Genomic DNA, 13,451 nt, shown 5'->3' with positions numbered 1-13,451 from the left:
ATACTCTTACCCTCCTTTCATTTTCAGCAGGGAAAGTTAGAGCACAAAAGGAACATAGGAGCATTCGCATCACTGTTAAACTGTGAAAACCCTGAGATCAGGACCATGTTCTCCTTTCGTGATAAGAAATGTTTTTCATCATGCTAAAATAGACATAACGTAAAGATTGATCATTTTAACCACTTTTAAGAGATGGTATTAGAAACCTGCATTTAGGAAAGGTGAATTATAACCATCTTTAATAAGCATATTAAGTAAGATTACTGCCATTTCTTTCTTCCAAAGGAAATTGTCTTTCCTTCTTGCAGAAACTTAGAGATAGTTAAGCCTATCAGTACTGCCTGCACTGATGTTAACTTGTTCTGCCTATTTTGGTCAGGGTCAAATCTACAGGCAGGCAGAGGAAGTAGCAGAGGACATAGAATTCTTTTAGGATCACTGGGAAATTTTTCCTGCCCAACAAAAATATTCCTTTTCTCCTTAATATCATCTAACATGCTCTGAACAAGAAGCAGTCTCTCTCACCTTTTAATTTGATTGGCGAAATAAACACAACCCTTCCCTCTCTCACCCTTCTGAGAGAAATGACATGTTGCCTGAGATTTACAGGCAGGTTCCAATGGCTGATGTCAGAACAACTGCTCGAGGTACCTTGTCTGCAGGAAATAGATGATGAGTGTTCCGAGAGTCTTAAAATGGTGGCACAGCCGTAAAGGGAGAACAGAGGAAATATCCCAAGTGAGCGAAAAAAGAGTGAATCGGGAAAACCAAGGAAGAGGCAACAAAGACAAACTTGAATGTGGAATGTCAGCATTTGGTCCCATGCTGGTCATTTCCCATCAGTTTCATTTGACCTGTATTTGTTTCTGAACCTCATATTCTGTCCTTTTTGGCCAGCATGGGCTGTCATTTCTTCCAAAAGAATAATTTTGTAGGCATTTGTTCTAAATAACTGTGGATCACAATACAGGCCAGGAGTCTCAGTATCAATTTCTGCACAATACTTATAAACAAGGAGGCGATAAAGTTTTTCAAACTAGTAAGGATGTAAAAACAAAAAAGTGAAGAAACAAAGTAAGGTTCTCATGAATTTCAACATGAAAGGCTAAATGCTTGTGAAAGTTTTTTCACAAATCTTCCAGCTGAGAAGTGGAAATAATGACTGAGATAGCCTATAAATTTCACAACAGTTTCACAAAAGCCCATAGATTTAAAGTGACTTATGACAAACTCAGCTCAGAATGCTGCAGAAGTGTCTGTCACTGAAGGATGGCTAAACAAACTATAGTAGATCCACACACAGGAATGTCACTCAGAAATGAAAATAAGCTACTAATATGTGCAACGACGTGGATATCAATCAGAAGCACTGTGCTGAGTAAAAAAGGCCATTAACAAGAATACAAATGGTATGATTCCACTGTTATGAAAAACAGAGCACTGCTTGTCTCTTGGGGAAGAGAAAAGGAGAGGAGAGGATTAACCAGGGAGGCTTGGTAATTAACTCTTTGGGGGTGATAACATTGTATCTCAACAGAGGTTTTAGTTGCACAGGTGCACTGTGGTCGAAAGTCATCAAATGGTTCACTTACAATTTTCACATTTTATTGTATGTAAATTTTATATCAAAACAGAAAAAATGAACTGCAGACATCTATATTTGTATTTAAGGGTGCGTCTTATGAAGAGTTTAGAGAGACAACGTGTTAATGTTTTAAACTTCACTTTAAAATGACCAAAAAATAAAACAAATGGATAGATAGTTAGAAGGATGGATGGATGGACAGGTAGTGCAATAAAACAAATATAGTAAAATATAAAAGACACTTTCTAGATGGTGGGAATAGTGGGATTCATTATACACCAGTCTTTTAACTTTTTTCTAGGTTTAAAATTTTTAAAGTGATGTGTGAACATTTTGAATGTGTTGAAATTGTGCATAGAGTGACCAAAAATGATATCTTCTGAGCTGATTCCTTTTTATAGTAGAGATAATAAAAAATTGTACGACAAATATGTATAAACTATTCTCAAAGAAAAGGTTGAGTAAAAATTTCTCAATAATTTTTCTCTGTTATTTTTGAAGAACAGGTAATTTAGAGAAGAGAAAAGAGAGCTTCAGAGAAATGGTTGGAAATATTTCTAGGAATTTCCCAGATGTTAAATTTAACACTATGTTACAACTTATGACATCCCCATACTCTTTTTTTTTTTTTGAGATGGAGTTTCGCTCTTGTTACCCAGGCTGGAGTGCAATGGCTTGATCTTGGCTCACCGCAACCTCCGCATCCTGGGTTCAGGCGATTCTCCTGCCTCAGCCTCCTGAGTAGCTGGGATTACAGGCACGTGCCACCATGCCCAGCTAATTTTTTGTATTTATAGTAGAGACGGGGTTTCACCATGTTGACCAAGATGGTCTCGATCTCTTGACCTCGTGATCCACCTGCCTCAGCCTCCCAAAGTGTTGGGATTACAGGCTTGAGCCACTGTGCCCAGCCGCCATACTCTTTTTTTAATAAAATAAAACTTGGGCCGGGCGCGGTGGCTCAAGCCTGTAATCCCAGCACTTTGGGAGGCCGAGGCGGGTGGATCACGAGGTCAAGAGATCGAGACCAACCTGGTCAACATGGTGAAACCCCGTCTCTACTAATAATACAAAAAAATTAGCTGGGCATGGTGGCACGTGCCTGTAATCCCAGTTACTCAGGAGGCTGAGGCAGGAGAATCGCCTGAACCCAGGAGGCGGAGGTTGCGGTGAGCCGAGATCGCGCCATTGCACTCCAGCCTGGGTAACAAGAGCGAAACTCCGTCTCAAAAAATAAAATAAAATAAAATAAAATAAAGTAAAACTTTATTTAACCATCCACTTTATGTATTAATGATTCAAAAGTAACTCAGAGGATATGAGACAGAGAACACCAGTGAAGTCAATAGCAAAGCTCAGCCAACCCCAGTAGTCCCTAGCCACATCCATGTTGATCTTAATTTTCATTTTAAAAAATTATGCACACCAGTGAGTGTCAATTTAAGTCCTATCTGGGGCTGGAGTTGCAGTGAACATAAGTGTGCCACTTCATTGGTGGCTTTTCTTAATTCTGAGTTTGCTTGATCAAATTTGATGTGCATTTTTTAAAATCAATGTACATTACTGAGAGCTATCTTAATTCTTGGGGGCCATTCTCCTTTGTCATTCAACATTCCAGTTTCCAGATATTACATGGCACCCAGAAGAGCTGCAGTAATGTCAATCACGTATCAGAAAATAACTTCCTGAACTGAGGAACCTTGCATTCTAGAGGAGGAGAGAGTCAATCATGAATAAAGCATAAATAAACAAGATAATTTCTCCAAGTGAAAATGGTTGTTAGGATAAAGCTGGAAACCATCATTCTCAGCAAACTAACACAGGAACAGAAAGCCAAACACCTTATGTTCTCACTCATAAGTGAGAGTTGAACAATGAGAACACATGGACACAGGGAGGGGAACATCACAGGCCGGTGCCGGTGGGGGGTGGGAGTCTAGGGGAGGGAGAAGATTAGGAGAATTACATAATGTAGATGACAGGTTGATGGATGCAGCACACCACCATTGCACATGTATACCTATGTAGCAAACCTGCATGTATCCCAGAACTTAAAGTGTGATAATAATAACAATAGTAAAAGATTTTTTTTTTTTTTTAAAGAAAGAAACTCAAAACTAAGCATCTGTAATCCCAGCACTTTGGGAGGTCGAGGCTGGTGGATCACTTGAAGTCAGGAGTTGAAGACCCGCCTGGCCAACATAGTGAAACCCTGTCTCCACTAAAAAAACAAAACAATTAGCCAGGCATGGTGGCCCACATCTGTAATCCCAGCTACTTGGGAGGCTTAGGCAGGAGGATCCCTTGAGCCTGGGAGGTGGAGGTTGCAGTGAGCTGAAATCATGCTATGGCACTCCTGTCTGGGGAGAGTGAGACCCTGTCTAAAAAAAAAAAAAAAAAAAAAAAAAAAAAAAAAAAAAAAAAAAAAAAATCAAAGAGGAGAAGAGCAAAGAGTGATCCTTGTGGAAATGGCATAGGCTACGTGTAGAAAGGCTCTTCAATGATGGTCTCTCTCAGGAGGTAACATTTAAATTGAGGAGGAGAAGCAGCTGGTTGTATGACGATCTGGGGGAAAACCCTCTGGGAGAGGAAGCTGTGAGACTACAGGTTCTGAGGAGGGGACAAGCATGGAACATCCAGGAAGGAAGGCTGTAGGGGCTGGAAACAGTGCAGGAGGGAGGGCGGCGGGAGGGAGGCCTGTTCAATGCCCTTGGGCAGGTAAGGCAGACGGTGCTTGGATCATTACTGAAGCTTGAGGGCTACTGAAGATTATTTCCCAATCCGGTGTTTTTTTTTTTTTTAATTTTTATTTATTTATTTATTTATATTTTTAAATTGCATTTTAGGTTTTGGGGTACACGTGAAGAACATGCAAGATTGTTGCACAGGTACAGACATGGCAGTGTGATTTGCAGGCTTCCTCCCCTTCACCTATATCTGGCAATCTGGTTTTTGATAAGCCACAGGGCACAGCTTCCTGACTTTAAAGAGCAGTCTCAAGCTCAGTCCCGTGTCTGTGGGGCTAGCATGCAATGACTTCTCTCTTTTAAAGGACATGAAAAGATTAGCACCTGTGGCTGTTGACTTTAAAATCCCTCCCCCAGGACCATTGTGTGGTCTCTAAGAGCCTTGGGGATCCCAAGATAAAGGGCTCATCCCAGACCTTACCGTTCAGTGTCTGAATCGATCATTGGCTGTAACGATAGGCAGCCTCCTTTCTCCCCCAAATGACCCCTATTGCCCAGAGTGAGGTTGCCTGAGTGCCATCAGTTATCAGCTGTGAGTTTTGGGGTAACTTACCTCTCAGTTCCCGAGTTTCTTCTAGAAAATGGGGATAACAGTTCCTACTCCACAGGGTTATGAGTATTAAATGAAATAATGCATATATGATGCCCAGCTCACTGTAGACATTCAAGAAAATGCTCTTTTATTTTAAAAAAATATATATATGTTCTATTTCAGCCCGGCTAAGCTGGTCACACGTTATTTGATCTGTAGTTACAATTTATACTCTTGAGAATTTTTCTTCTTTACATGTTCTTTCTATCAAATCAACCTTGGTAAAAAATTTTAATATGTCACACATCTCTGTAATTTACCTGGTGGATTAACGAAATCAGTGACATCACATATTTTTATGCTGCTTTTTTCTTCTAGGATTTCAGTGCTGGTTTCTATTCATAATGTGTAAAGGCTTGTGTTTTACATTCTAGCCTGAAATAATCTATCTCTTCAGTATCTTCCTATGAACTCTTGCTTAAAAAAAAAAAAGTGACGATCTTAAGGGTCAATAATACAAATTTAAATAATAAACTTCACCTATTTTTTTTTTGCTTTTCTAGAATTGCAAATTTTCATTTTGCAGTTTCAGCAACTCATAAAAAGAAATAAGCAATTTAAATTGGTAGCAGATGTAGGAGAATTCTTCTAATTCAGGAGGTATGAAAATGATTTACTTCTATTAGCCTCAGAAGACCCAAGTAAATTTACTGTTTCCATTACTGACCTAAATACATGTAGTCTTCAGAGAGGAATGCTTAGCTCTGTAAAATCATTTTAAAGAATAATTCTGCCATTCAGTGGTCATCTTCATTGTTCTGGGGTATATGTGAAAGGGTTATATTCTAGAACTTCTGATTTTCAATTTGAATACACGAAGTTTCTTACTTTGTGGCAGTCTGATCCTTCCCTTTCTTGGTATCAACTTCCACTTTCTTTAGTTAAAGTAAGGGAAATTCTCAACAATATTTCAGTTAATTTTTTTCATTTCTTCTCATGAGGTTAATCTTGCAAACCATGTGAATTGCAATTCAGCAATAATGTCCAGGACTGATTCTTTCTTGAGGTGCTTTCTCCATTGTTTTAACAGAGGAAGAATACTGTGTATGTGAAATCTCTAATTTGCTTGCTTTCTTTACAGCACCATGAATATAAGGAAAGATGAGCAGTGTTTGGGGATACAGCCAATTGTGCAATGGACCTAAAGACGGTGGGAACACGTTTAGTTATAAGGACAGCTAAATACTGCAGTCTCCATCCTCTCAACTTAAGATGCAGTCTCCCAACTTCTTGGACACAGCTTCCGAGCTGTAACCACTTCTCAGAACTATTTTCAGAAAGAGGAAGGCCTGATGTTAAAAGATGCTTTGCTTTTCAGTTGTGCCTACAAAAATGTGTGTAGGCACAACTGAAATTCTGAATCACCCAGACATTCTAAATGCAACAATTACTCACGAATGCCTGGGGTATGGTGAACCTTCCCAACCTGGAGGCTGTCTATCAGAATCCACTCGAGTCTAAAAGCATGCTCAAAGATCTGGTAAACATCACTGTTCAATGTTTTGAAAAAAAAAAGATTTGCAGATTAGAAGGAGCATATTTTTCTTTTTTCTCTTCACGGTAATGAAACCCCAAAAGAAATGGCCTCCTTCTGTCTTTTACTTCAATTGCCACCTCTGCAGTGTCATTCTCCATAGAGTAGCCCAAGGGTTATCTCCAAGAGGTAAACTAGATCATGCCACACCCCTGGTTGAAATTTCCCAAGGCTTTTGTTGCAATGAAAGGAAAATCCAAGCTCCTTTCCAGGGCACACAGAGTCCCTTGCATAAGGTCCTTGGTTTCATCTTACTACGCCCTTCCAGCCTTAACCTCTAGCCTTCCTGACTCATTCTACTCCAGTGACCATACTGGTTCACACTACTTCAGGGTCTTTGCCTCATCCCCAGAATCCTTTCCCAAGATGCCTGTGTTCACAGCTACTGTTCATTCATATCCAAGATCAAATGTCACCTTCTTAAATCTAGTTCATTATTGCTCTTTCAAATTCCATATTCACAAACAGAGAACAGTGCTTCCTGGTATACAAGTCTCAAAAAAATGCTTTCCACAGGAAATCTAGCAAAGTGTTTCCCAATTCTCTACCATGTATCTATTAAACACTAGATCCAATGTGTATCACATCAGTGCTCCACTTGAACGGAGTGTTAATAAAAACTTAACTTTTGATTGTTTCAAGTGTTTTTCTGAATTATTTGCATAATCTTAGCTTGATGAGCCAGTCAGTTAGTACCAGTTCAAGGTAGTTCTTTAAATATGAGCAACTCCAAACCCATCCAGGAATATAATATTTTAAAATTTGCCATTTACTCAGTTTGTTCATCCAATAATTATAGTACTGCACACGTACTATGTGCCTCTTCTTATCAGCCTGCAGGGGATTTAGCAGGGAAATGTCCCTTCCCTTTGGGGATTTTTACTTTAGAAGGGAAACAGACACTGAATTAATTTCTATTTTAGTTCAGGTAGTCAGGTGAGCTTTACTGGGGTGATGACTTTTGAGCAGAAGCAGAACAACGTTACTTTCTCCAAAGGCTTATGTTTCCGAGAGTCAGGGACACAATTGGTGTTTATTTTCCTTTTGGTTGTTCATCTATCTATCTATCTATCTATCTATCTATCTATCTATCTATCTATCTATCTATGTGTGTACATATATATGTGTGTGTGTGTGTATATATATATGTGTGTTGGTGTGTGTATATATATATATACACACACATATATATATAACTTTTGTGGAAGTTGTTTATTTTAATGACTTTTGATATCCCAGCATGGAAATGCATAAAACAAGTAACAAATCTGATTGCTATAGAGAATATTGTCAGAAAAACTCTTTGGCCATATGGTACTTTTCTAATCCTCTTGTACCTTCTATTGAAAAGACAGCTCACAAAATAACAGCTCACAAAATAATAATATAATGATAAATGAAAGTTAAAATTACATTTAAAAATTACATCAGAGTATATTTATGTCTCACTCCACACTCTGTGAAGATGCAAACTACACAAAATGCAATGTTGTGTTAAACAAAACGTACTATCTTGACTCCTATTTATACATTTTGGAAAATGTGCCTTGACACATGATTAATGTACATGTATTCATAAACAATGACAGGACGAGAACAGAGAACATCATCTACATTTGGAAAAAGCCAGTAATTGCTCATAATAGGTTCTTACCTGGGTAGCTGTCGAATGTCTCCAGAATATTGTTCGTATTTGTAGTTTACCACATGCCACTGGGAACTATAAAATTTACAAGCCTGAAAGAAAGAAAAAGACAATTATTAATATAAAAATTATCATTAAAAAACCGGGCATGGTGGCTCATGCCTGTAATCCCAGCACTTTGGGAGGCTGAGGCGGGTAGATCACCTGAGGTCAGAAGATCGAGGCTAACCTGACCAACATGGCAAAACCCCGTCTCTACTAAAAATACAAAAATTAGCTGGGCACAGTGGCACATGCCTATAATCCCAGCTACTTGGAAGGCTGAGACATGAGAATAGCTTGAACCTGGGAGGCAGAGGTTACAGTGAGCCAAGAGAGAGATTTGTCTCAAAAAAATATATATATATATATCTTATCATTAAAAAAACCAGCTGCCTGAGCAAAAAGAAGTATTGTGAAGACAGGTCTAGTGCCTCTGGGGTGGTTGGATATTAGCAACTTTAAGGTACGTAAGGAGCTTGCTCTTTCTAATCATTTTTCATTGCCAGTGGAAATCTAACCTTTTCCAGACTCATGAAGGAGGAACTTTTTAACATGTTTATTATATTTTACTGAATCAAAAACTAATTTAATCACCCCTGAATCATACCAGATAGGCTGCTAACTTCAACAACCATCATTTTCCAGCTCCCCTTGGCAAGTCCTGACATGATCTAACAATTCTTAGTAGGTAAAGATGTTATTATTTATATGAGAGCCTTGTGTCATAATTTTAGCCCATTTTTTCTTGTTCTTACTTCAGTAACCAATCTTTTCCTATTTGCATGATTGCTCCTGTTAGTGCTAAACTATAGCACAGTCTTCTCTATGATTACTCGTAGATTCTATTTTATTTTATTTTTATTTTTTGTGGGTACATTGTAGGTGTGTATATTTACAGGGTACATGAGATGTTTTGATGCAATGTATAATAATCGCATCATGGAAAATGGAGTATCCATCCCCTTGGGCATTTATCCTTTGTGTTATGAACCATCCAATTTCACTCCTTAAGTTGTTTGTAAATGTACAATTAAATTATTGACTATAGTCACCCTGTTATGCTATCTAATAGAAGGCCTTATTCATTCATTTTAACTATTTTTTTGTACCCATTAGCCATCCCCACCTCCCCTCCGCCCCAGCCTCTGATAACCACCCTTCTACTCCCTATCTCCGTGGGTTCAATTGTTTTCATTTTTGGATCCACAAGTAAGTGAGAACATGCAACGTTTGTCTTTCTAACCAGTCTGGCCAACATGATGAAACCGCATCTCTACTAAAAATAATAATAAGAAAATATAGCCGAGTGTGGTGACCTGCACCTGTAATTTCAGCTACTCACTAGGCTGAGGCAGGGGAATTGCCTGAATCAGGGAGGTGGAGGCTGCAGTGAGCCAATATCACGCTACTGTACTCTAACCTGGGTGACAGAGCAAAACAAAAACAAACAAAACAACCAAACAAAAAACCAAGAACATCTATTCTTTAGCATAAGGGGGGAAATGAAGAGTAATAAACCTAATGCACTGTCAGGAGTGAAGACTTGTGATTGTCTTTGTCAGAAAGAAGGGAATAGGTAAGGTACAGGACTGCTGCAGCAAAGAAAGCACTAGCACTGCCTTTGCAGAAAGGATGGAGGGGGGTGGCCTAGTGGACACGTGGAAAGGTGGACGGAGAACACACGTTCCAGGCATGAGGCTCGAGATAACATGAAAGGGCAGGGAGAGGGGATGGGGCTGTTTTGGATTTCTCTGGCCTGGAGTTCTCTCAGCACTGTGACTTTATTTGTTCAGGGAGGTGCCCACGCACAAACTGCGGACTGAAGACAAAACAAGGAGTGACCCTGGGACAGAAATGGGAGTAGGACGATGACAGCTATGAACACAGGACAAAAGGAGAGTTGAAAACTAAAGCAGCTGCAAGACAGATGAATGTAGACAAGAATAGTAAAAGGGAAGTCAGGGGATCTGGGAGGACTAGAATGAAGCGGGAATCTGAGCGAAATGGTACAGTGAGCTGTAGCAACTTGTCAATTCCTGAGCCAATTCTGCAAAGCACGTGTTTCTGGAAATAAAAGGAAAATTGAGCCTTAATATGCCCCTTAGCTGAAATGTTTATCTTCATTTTAGATAGAGATGCCAGGGATTTAGACAAGGAGCATATGGGTCAACAGTATCCCAAGCCATGGAGACAGAGCTTTCATAGTTATAATTCTTTCTCATCCTCTCTCTCTCTTCCTCTTTTTTTTTTTTGTACCTTACTGTTGTTCTCAAATGAAACAAAATCAATTTTAAAATGGAAAAACAAGAGCATAAAGAGCTGTAAATGTTTGTCAGATACTATACTATTAGGCACTTTACATATAGTCTTAACAAGCATTCTATGAGACTATATTATTCCCATTTTATAGATTAGAGAGGCAAGCAGAGATTCAGTTCTTTGACCTAGGCACCAAATGTGGTAGAAATAGAATTTCAAATTGGATTTGTCTGATTCTAAAAGTCTATTCAGCTAGTTTATAAATTGTTTGATGGCTGCAAACTTTAAAAACGAACCACACATTTGGACCATCATTTGAGATGTTTTGTATAATATTTCTGTTTCTGTTTTAGAATCAGACAGACCTGGTTTTGAATTTTGGTTCTGCCATTTATTAGCTCTGGGATATAAAATAACTTAATGTCTCTAAATGCCTTTATCTATGTAAGTAATACCACCTTCACTAGCATCAAATAAGATAATTCGTGTAAAGCACCTTGTATAGTGTAAGCACTCAATAAGTACTTGCTTTAACATCACTTTTCTCAGCATGTTTGTTTCAATCTATAATTCACATTCACAACAGTTAATAACAATTCATATTCCTTAATTATTAAAAATGAAGTTTTTGAGAAATAGGTCTGATTATCAAAGAGTTCTGTTTAATTAAATTGTTTCCAAATTTATTTGTTAGGCTTTATATATTTGGTGGTGGGTAGATGAGAATCAGAGTTAGACTAGATGACTCTTAAGAATCCTTCTAAGTCTGTGATTTCTCTGATTCTGAGAAAGCCAGTGCATTTTACAAACACATAACCATTTCTCCTACATAGTTATGGCATTTTGAAAATGTTAAGCGCAGAAAATTATTCTCTATTCTTTGTTCCAGCCCACACAGTCACTCTAAGGAGATCATTAAAAACTATTATAATTATGACTACAGCTCCTCTTTGTCCAAAAACTAAGCTGAAATGATCTGTTGCAAATTCAAAGTCACAGGCTACAACTCTCCTTGTTACATTAAGACAATGACTCCAATTTTCCCTTACTGACTTCCCAGCCCACAGCACCTGTTTCAAAATACCAGCTCCTTATCCTCTTTCAACTGGAGGCTGCCATAGTCAGCTTCAAAACCAAAGGGTGTGAATATTAAGCAAGAGCTTTCTGAGATGGTTGATTACTCCCAAAAGCGATGCCTGGCTTATCTTTTTTTTCATTTATTTTATTTGCTTATTCAGCCTTTATGCTTGCTATCTCTGCCTGTATGTGTTTAGACACCAAAAAGCAGGCCAAAGTCAACATGGCCAAAGGCTTTCATGCCATGAGGATAGAGTTTCCTAAAAAGTGTAGTGTCCATGGTCCTTGGAGTTTATAATTACAATTCAGGCTCCTGGATCTCACTTGGGATGCATTGAATCAGAATCTCCGGAGGGAGTACCAGAAATCTACATTGTAAGAAGTACTACAGATGATTCTGAAGGAGATGGAGAAATGTTGCTACTTCACCAGGTGGAATCCATGATTCCACATGAGTGATAACATGGTCCAGCCTTGTCTGACCACGAACTGAGAGCCTCGGGGTCCTAGTTTCACACAGTGGATTCTAGTAGCTGGAGTTATCTGCTTGTTTTCACTCATCTAGACACAGCCTTTTAAAAGGACATATCAACTCCAGGGTTAGGTTTTATTTATAGTGGATATTCAATATTTATTTGTTTAATCAGTGATCTTCTATATCATTTTCTTCTGGGAATGACTAAACATAATACTTCGAAAGTTCTAAAAATCTAAATACTTTAAAAATGAGTGGACTATTATAAAGAGCACCCCTAGGTACTACTGTAAAGAAAATATTTCATTTTTCTTCTTCTTCCTGTGCCTCAGAGAATCATTAGAATCAATCCAAATCGTATTATATACCTCAAATAGCAATTTGCGTTTGGCAATACAATTTGTTCATCTCATAAAAGGGTTGATTATTGAATTCCAGCTACATAGTAATAAGCAGGTAACAGATGTTTTTTTAGATGCAAAATTATTTTTCTTTCTGGCTATAGAGGTTTATTTAATTACCTGACTGGTTTCTTGCTAGAAAGATTAATGCCAGCATAAATGTGTTCATTTTGGCCCTTAGTCAGCACTGGAAATAATTCTGTATTTGTGAAATGATGATGGCAATTTTAATATTCATGCCATTCTTTATAAAGTCGAGGAGTAATTGTGGCTATTGTATAAATGTTGAAAATGAAGCATCATGAAATTAAGTGAATTTAGGCAAATTATGCATTGAAAGTGTGGCCAGATAATTTATTGTTCACACTGAGACATTTCAGAGTGAAGGGAGGCACTATTAGCAAGGCTGGCAGGCTGACACTTAGAACGTGAGACTATTTCTGCGAGCCAGGATGTATGGTTACCCGATACACTGATATTTTAGTGAAAAAGTAAAAAGGCACTGAAAGTGTGTGTGTTTTTTTTTTGTTGTTGTTCTTTTAAAGTGCAATAATTAGCTTCTGCACTATACAAACCAGTTGAACAGTTAGTAATATTTAAAAAACTTATATCATTCTCTTGAGGGAGAAGTAAAAATAATAAATTTGGGCAAAACAAATAATGTAAACATAAGTATATCTCAGTTTCAGAAATCACAGCACAATCTAATTTAATAGACCTAATTTAATTGATCCTGGTTTTAAAAAAAATACTACTTGATACGAGGTAGAATTATTATGTACATAAGCATACATACCCATCTGTAAACTATAATGTCATATAAAGGGCCAATCCAGAGGACAATCATTTCAAGATGATTTTGTTGCTTTGAACTAATAGTAGCCTAAATTTTTATTCAATATCTTTATTGATGGTAAATTAAAAATGAACCAAAATATTTGGTTTCTCTTTTCAAAATGTGCTGTGTTAAGGCAGCTGAACAAACTATAAAAGTAGACTTTTTGACCTGGGAACATGCACTCTAATTTCCCAGCTAGAATCTCACAAGTCATTTGTCAGGACATGAATGACAGATGGTACTAAAACACCTTGGT

General features: G+C 38.0%; 1 protein-coding gene across 9 annotated transcripts in view; it reads right to left on the bottom strand.

Moving 5' to 3' along the window:
• Positions 1-13,451, bottom strand: part of DOCK10 (dedicator of cytokinesis 10) — a 278,160-nt gene that overhangs the window by 124,447 nt on the left and 140,262 nt on the right. For all 9 annotated transcript variants that reach the window (XM_074398952.1, XM_003925467.4, XM_074398949.1 and 6 more), the window contains exon 4: positions 8,113-8,195. In XM_074398952.1, the coding sequence (XP_074255053.1) occupies positions 8,113-8,195 (83 nt within the window). The remainder of the gene's footprint in view (positions 1-8,112; positions 8,196-13,451) is intronic.

The sequence above is a fragment of the Saimiri boliviensis genome, chromosome 5 (assembly GCF_048565385.1).
Source record: "Saimiri boliviensis isolate mSaiBol1 chromosome 5, mSaiBol1.pri, whole genome shotgun sequence".
Taxonomy (NCBI): Eukaryota; Metazoa; Chordata; class Mammalia; order Primates; family Cebidae; genus Saimiri; species Saimiri boliviensis.
The sequence above is the reverse complement of the archived record's forward strand: the minus strand, read 5'-3'. Positions and strand labels throughout refer to the sequence as shown.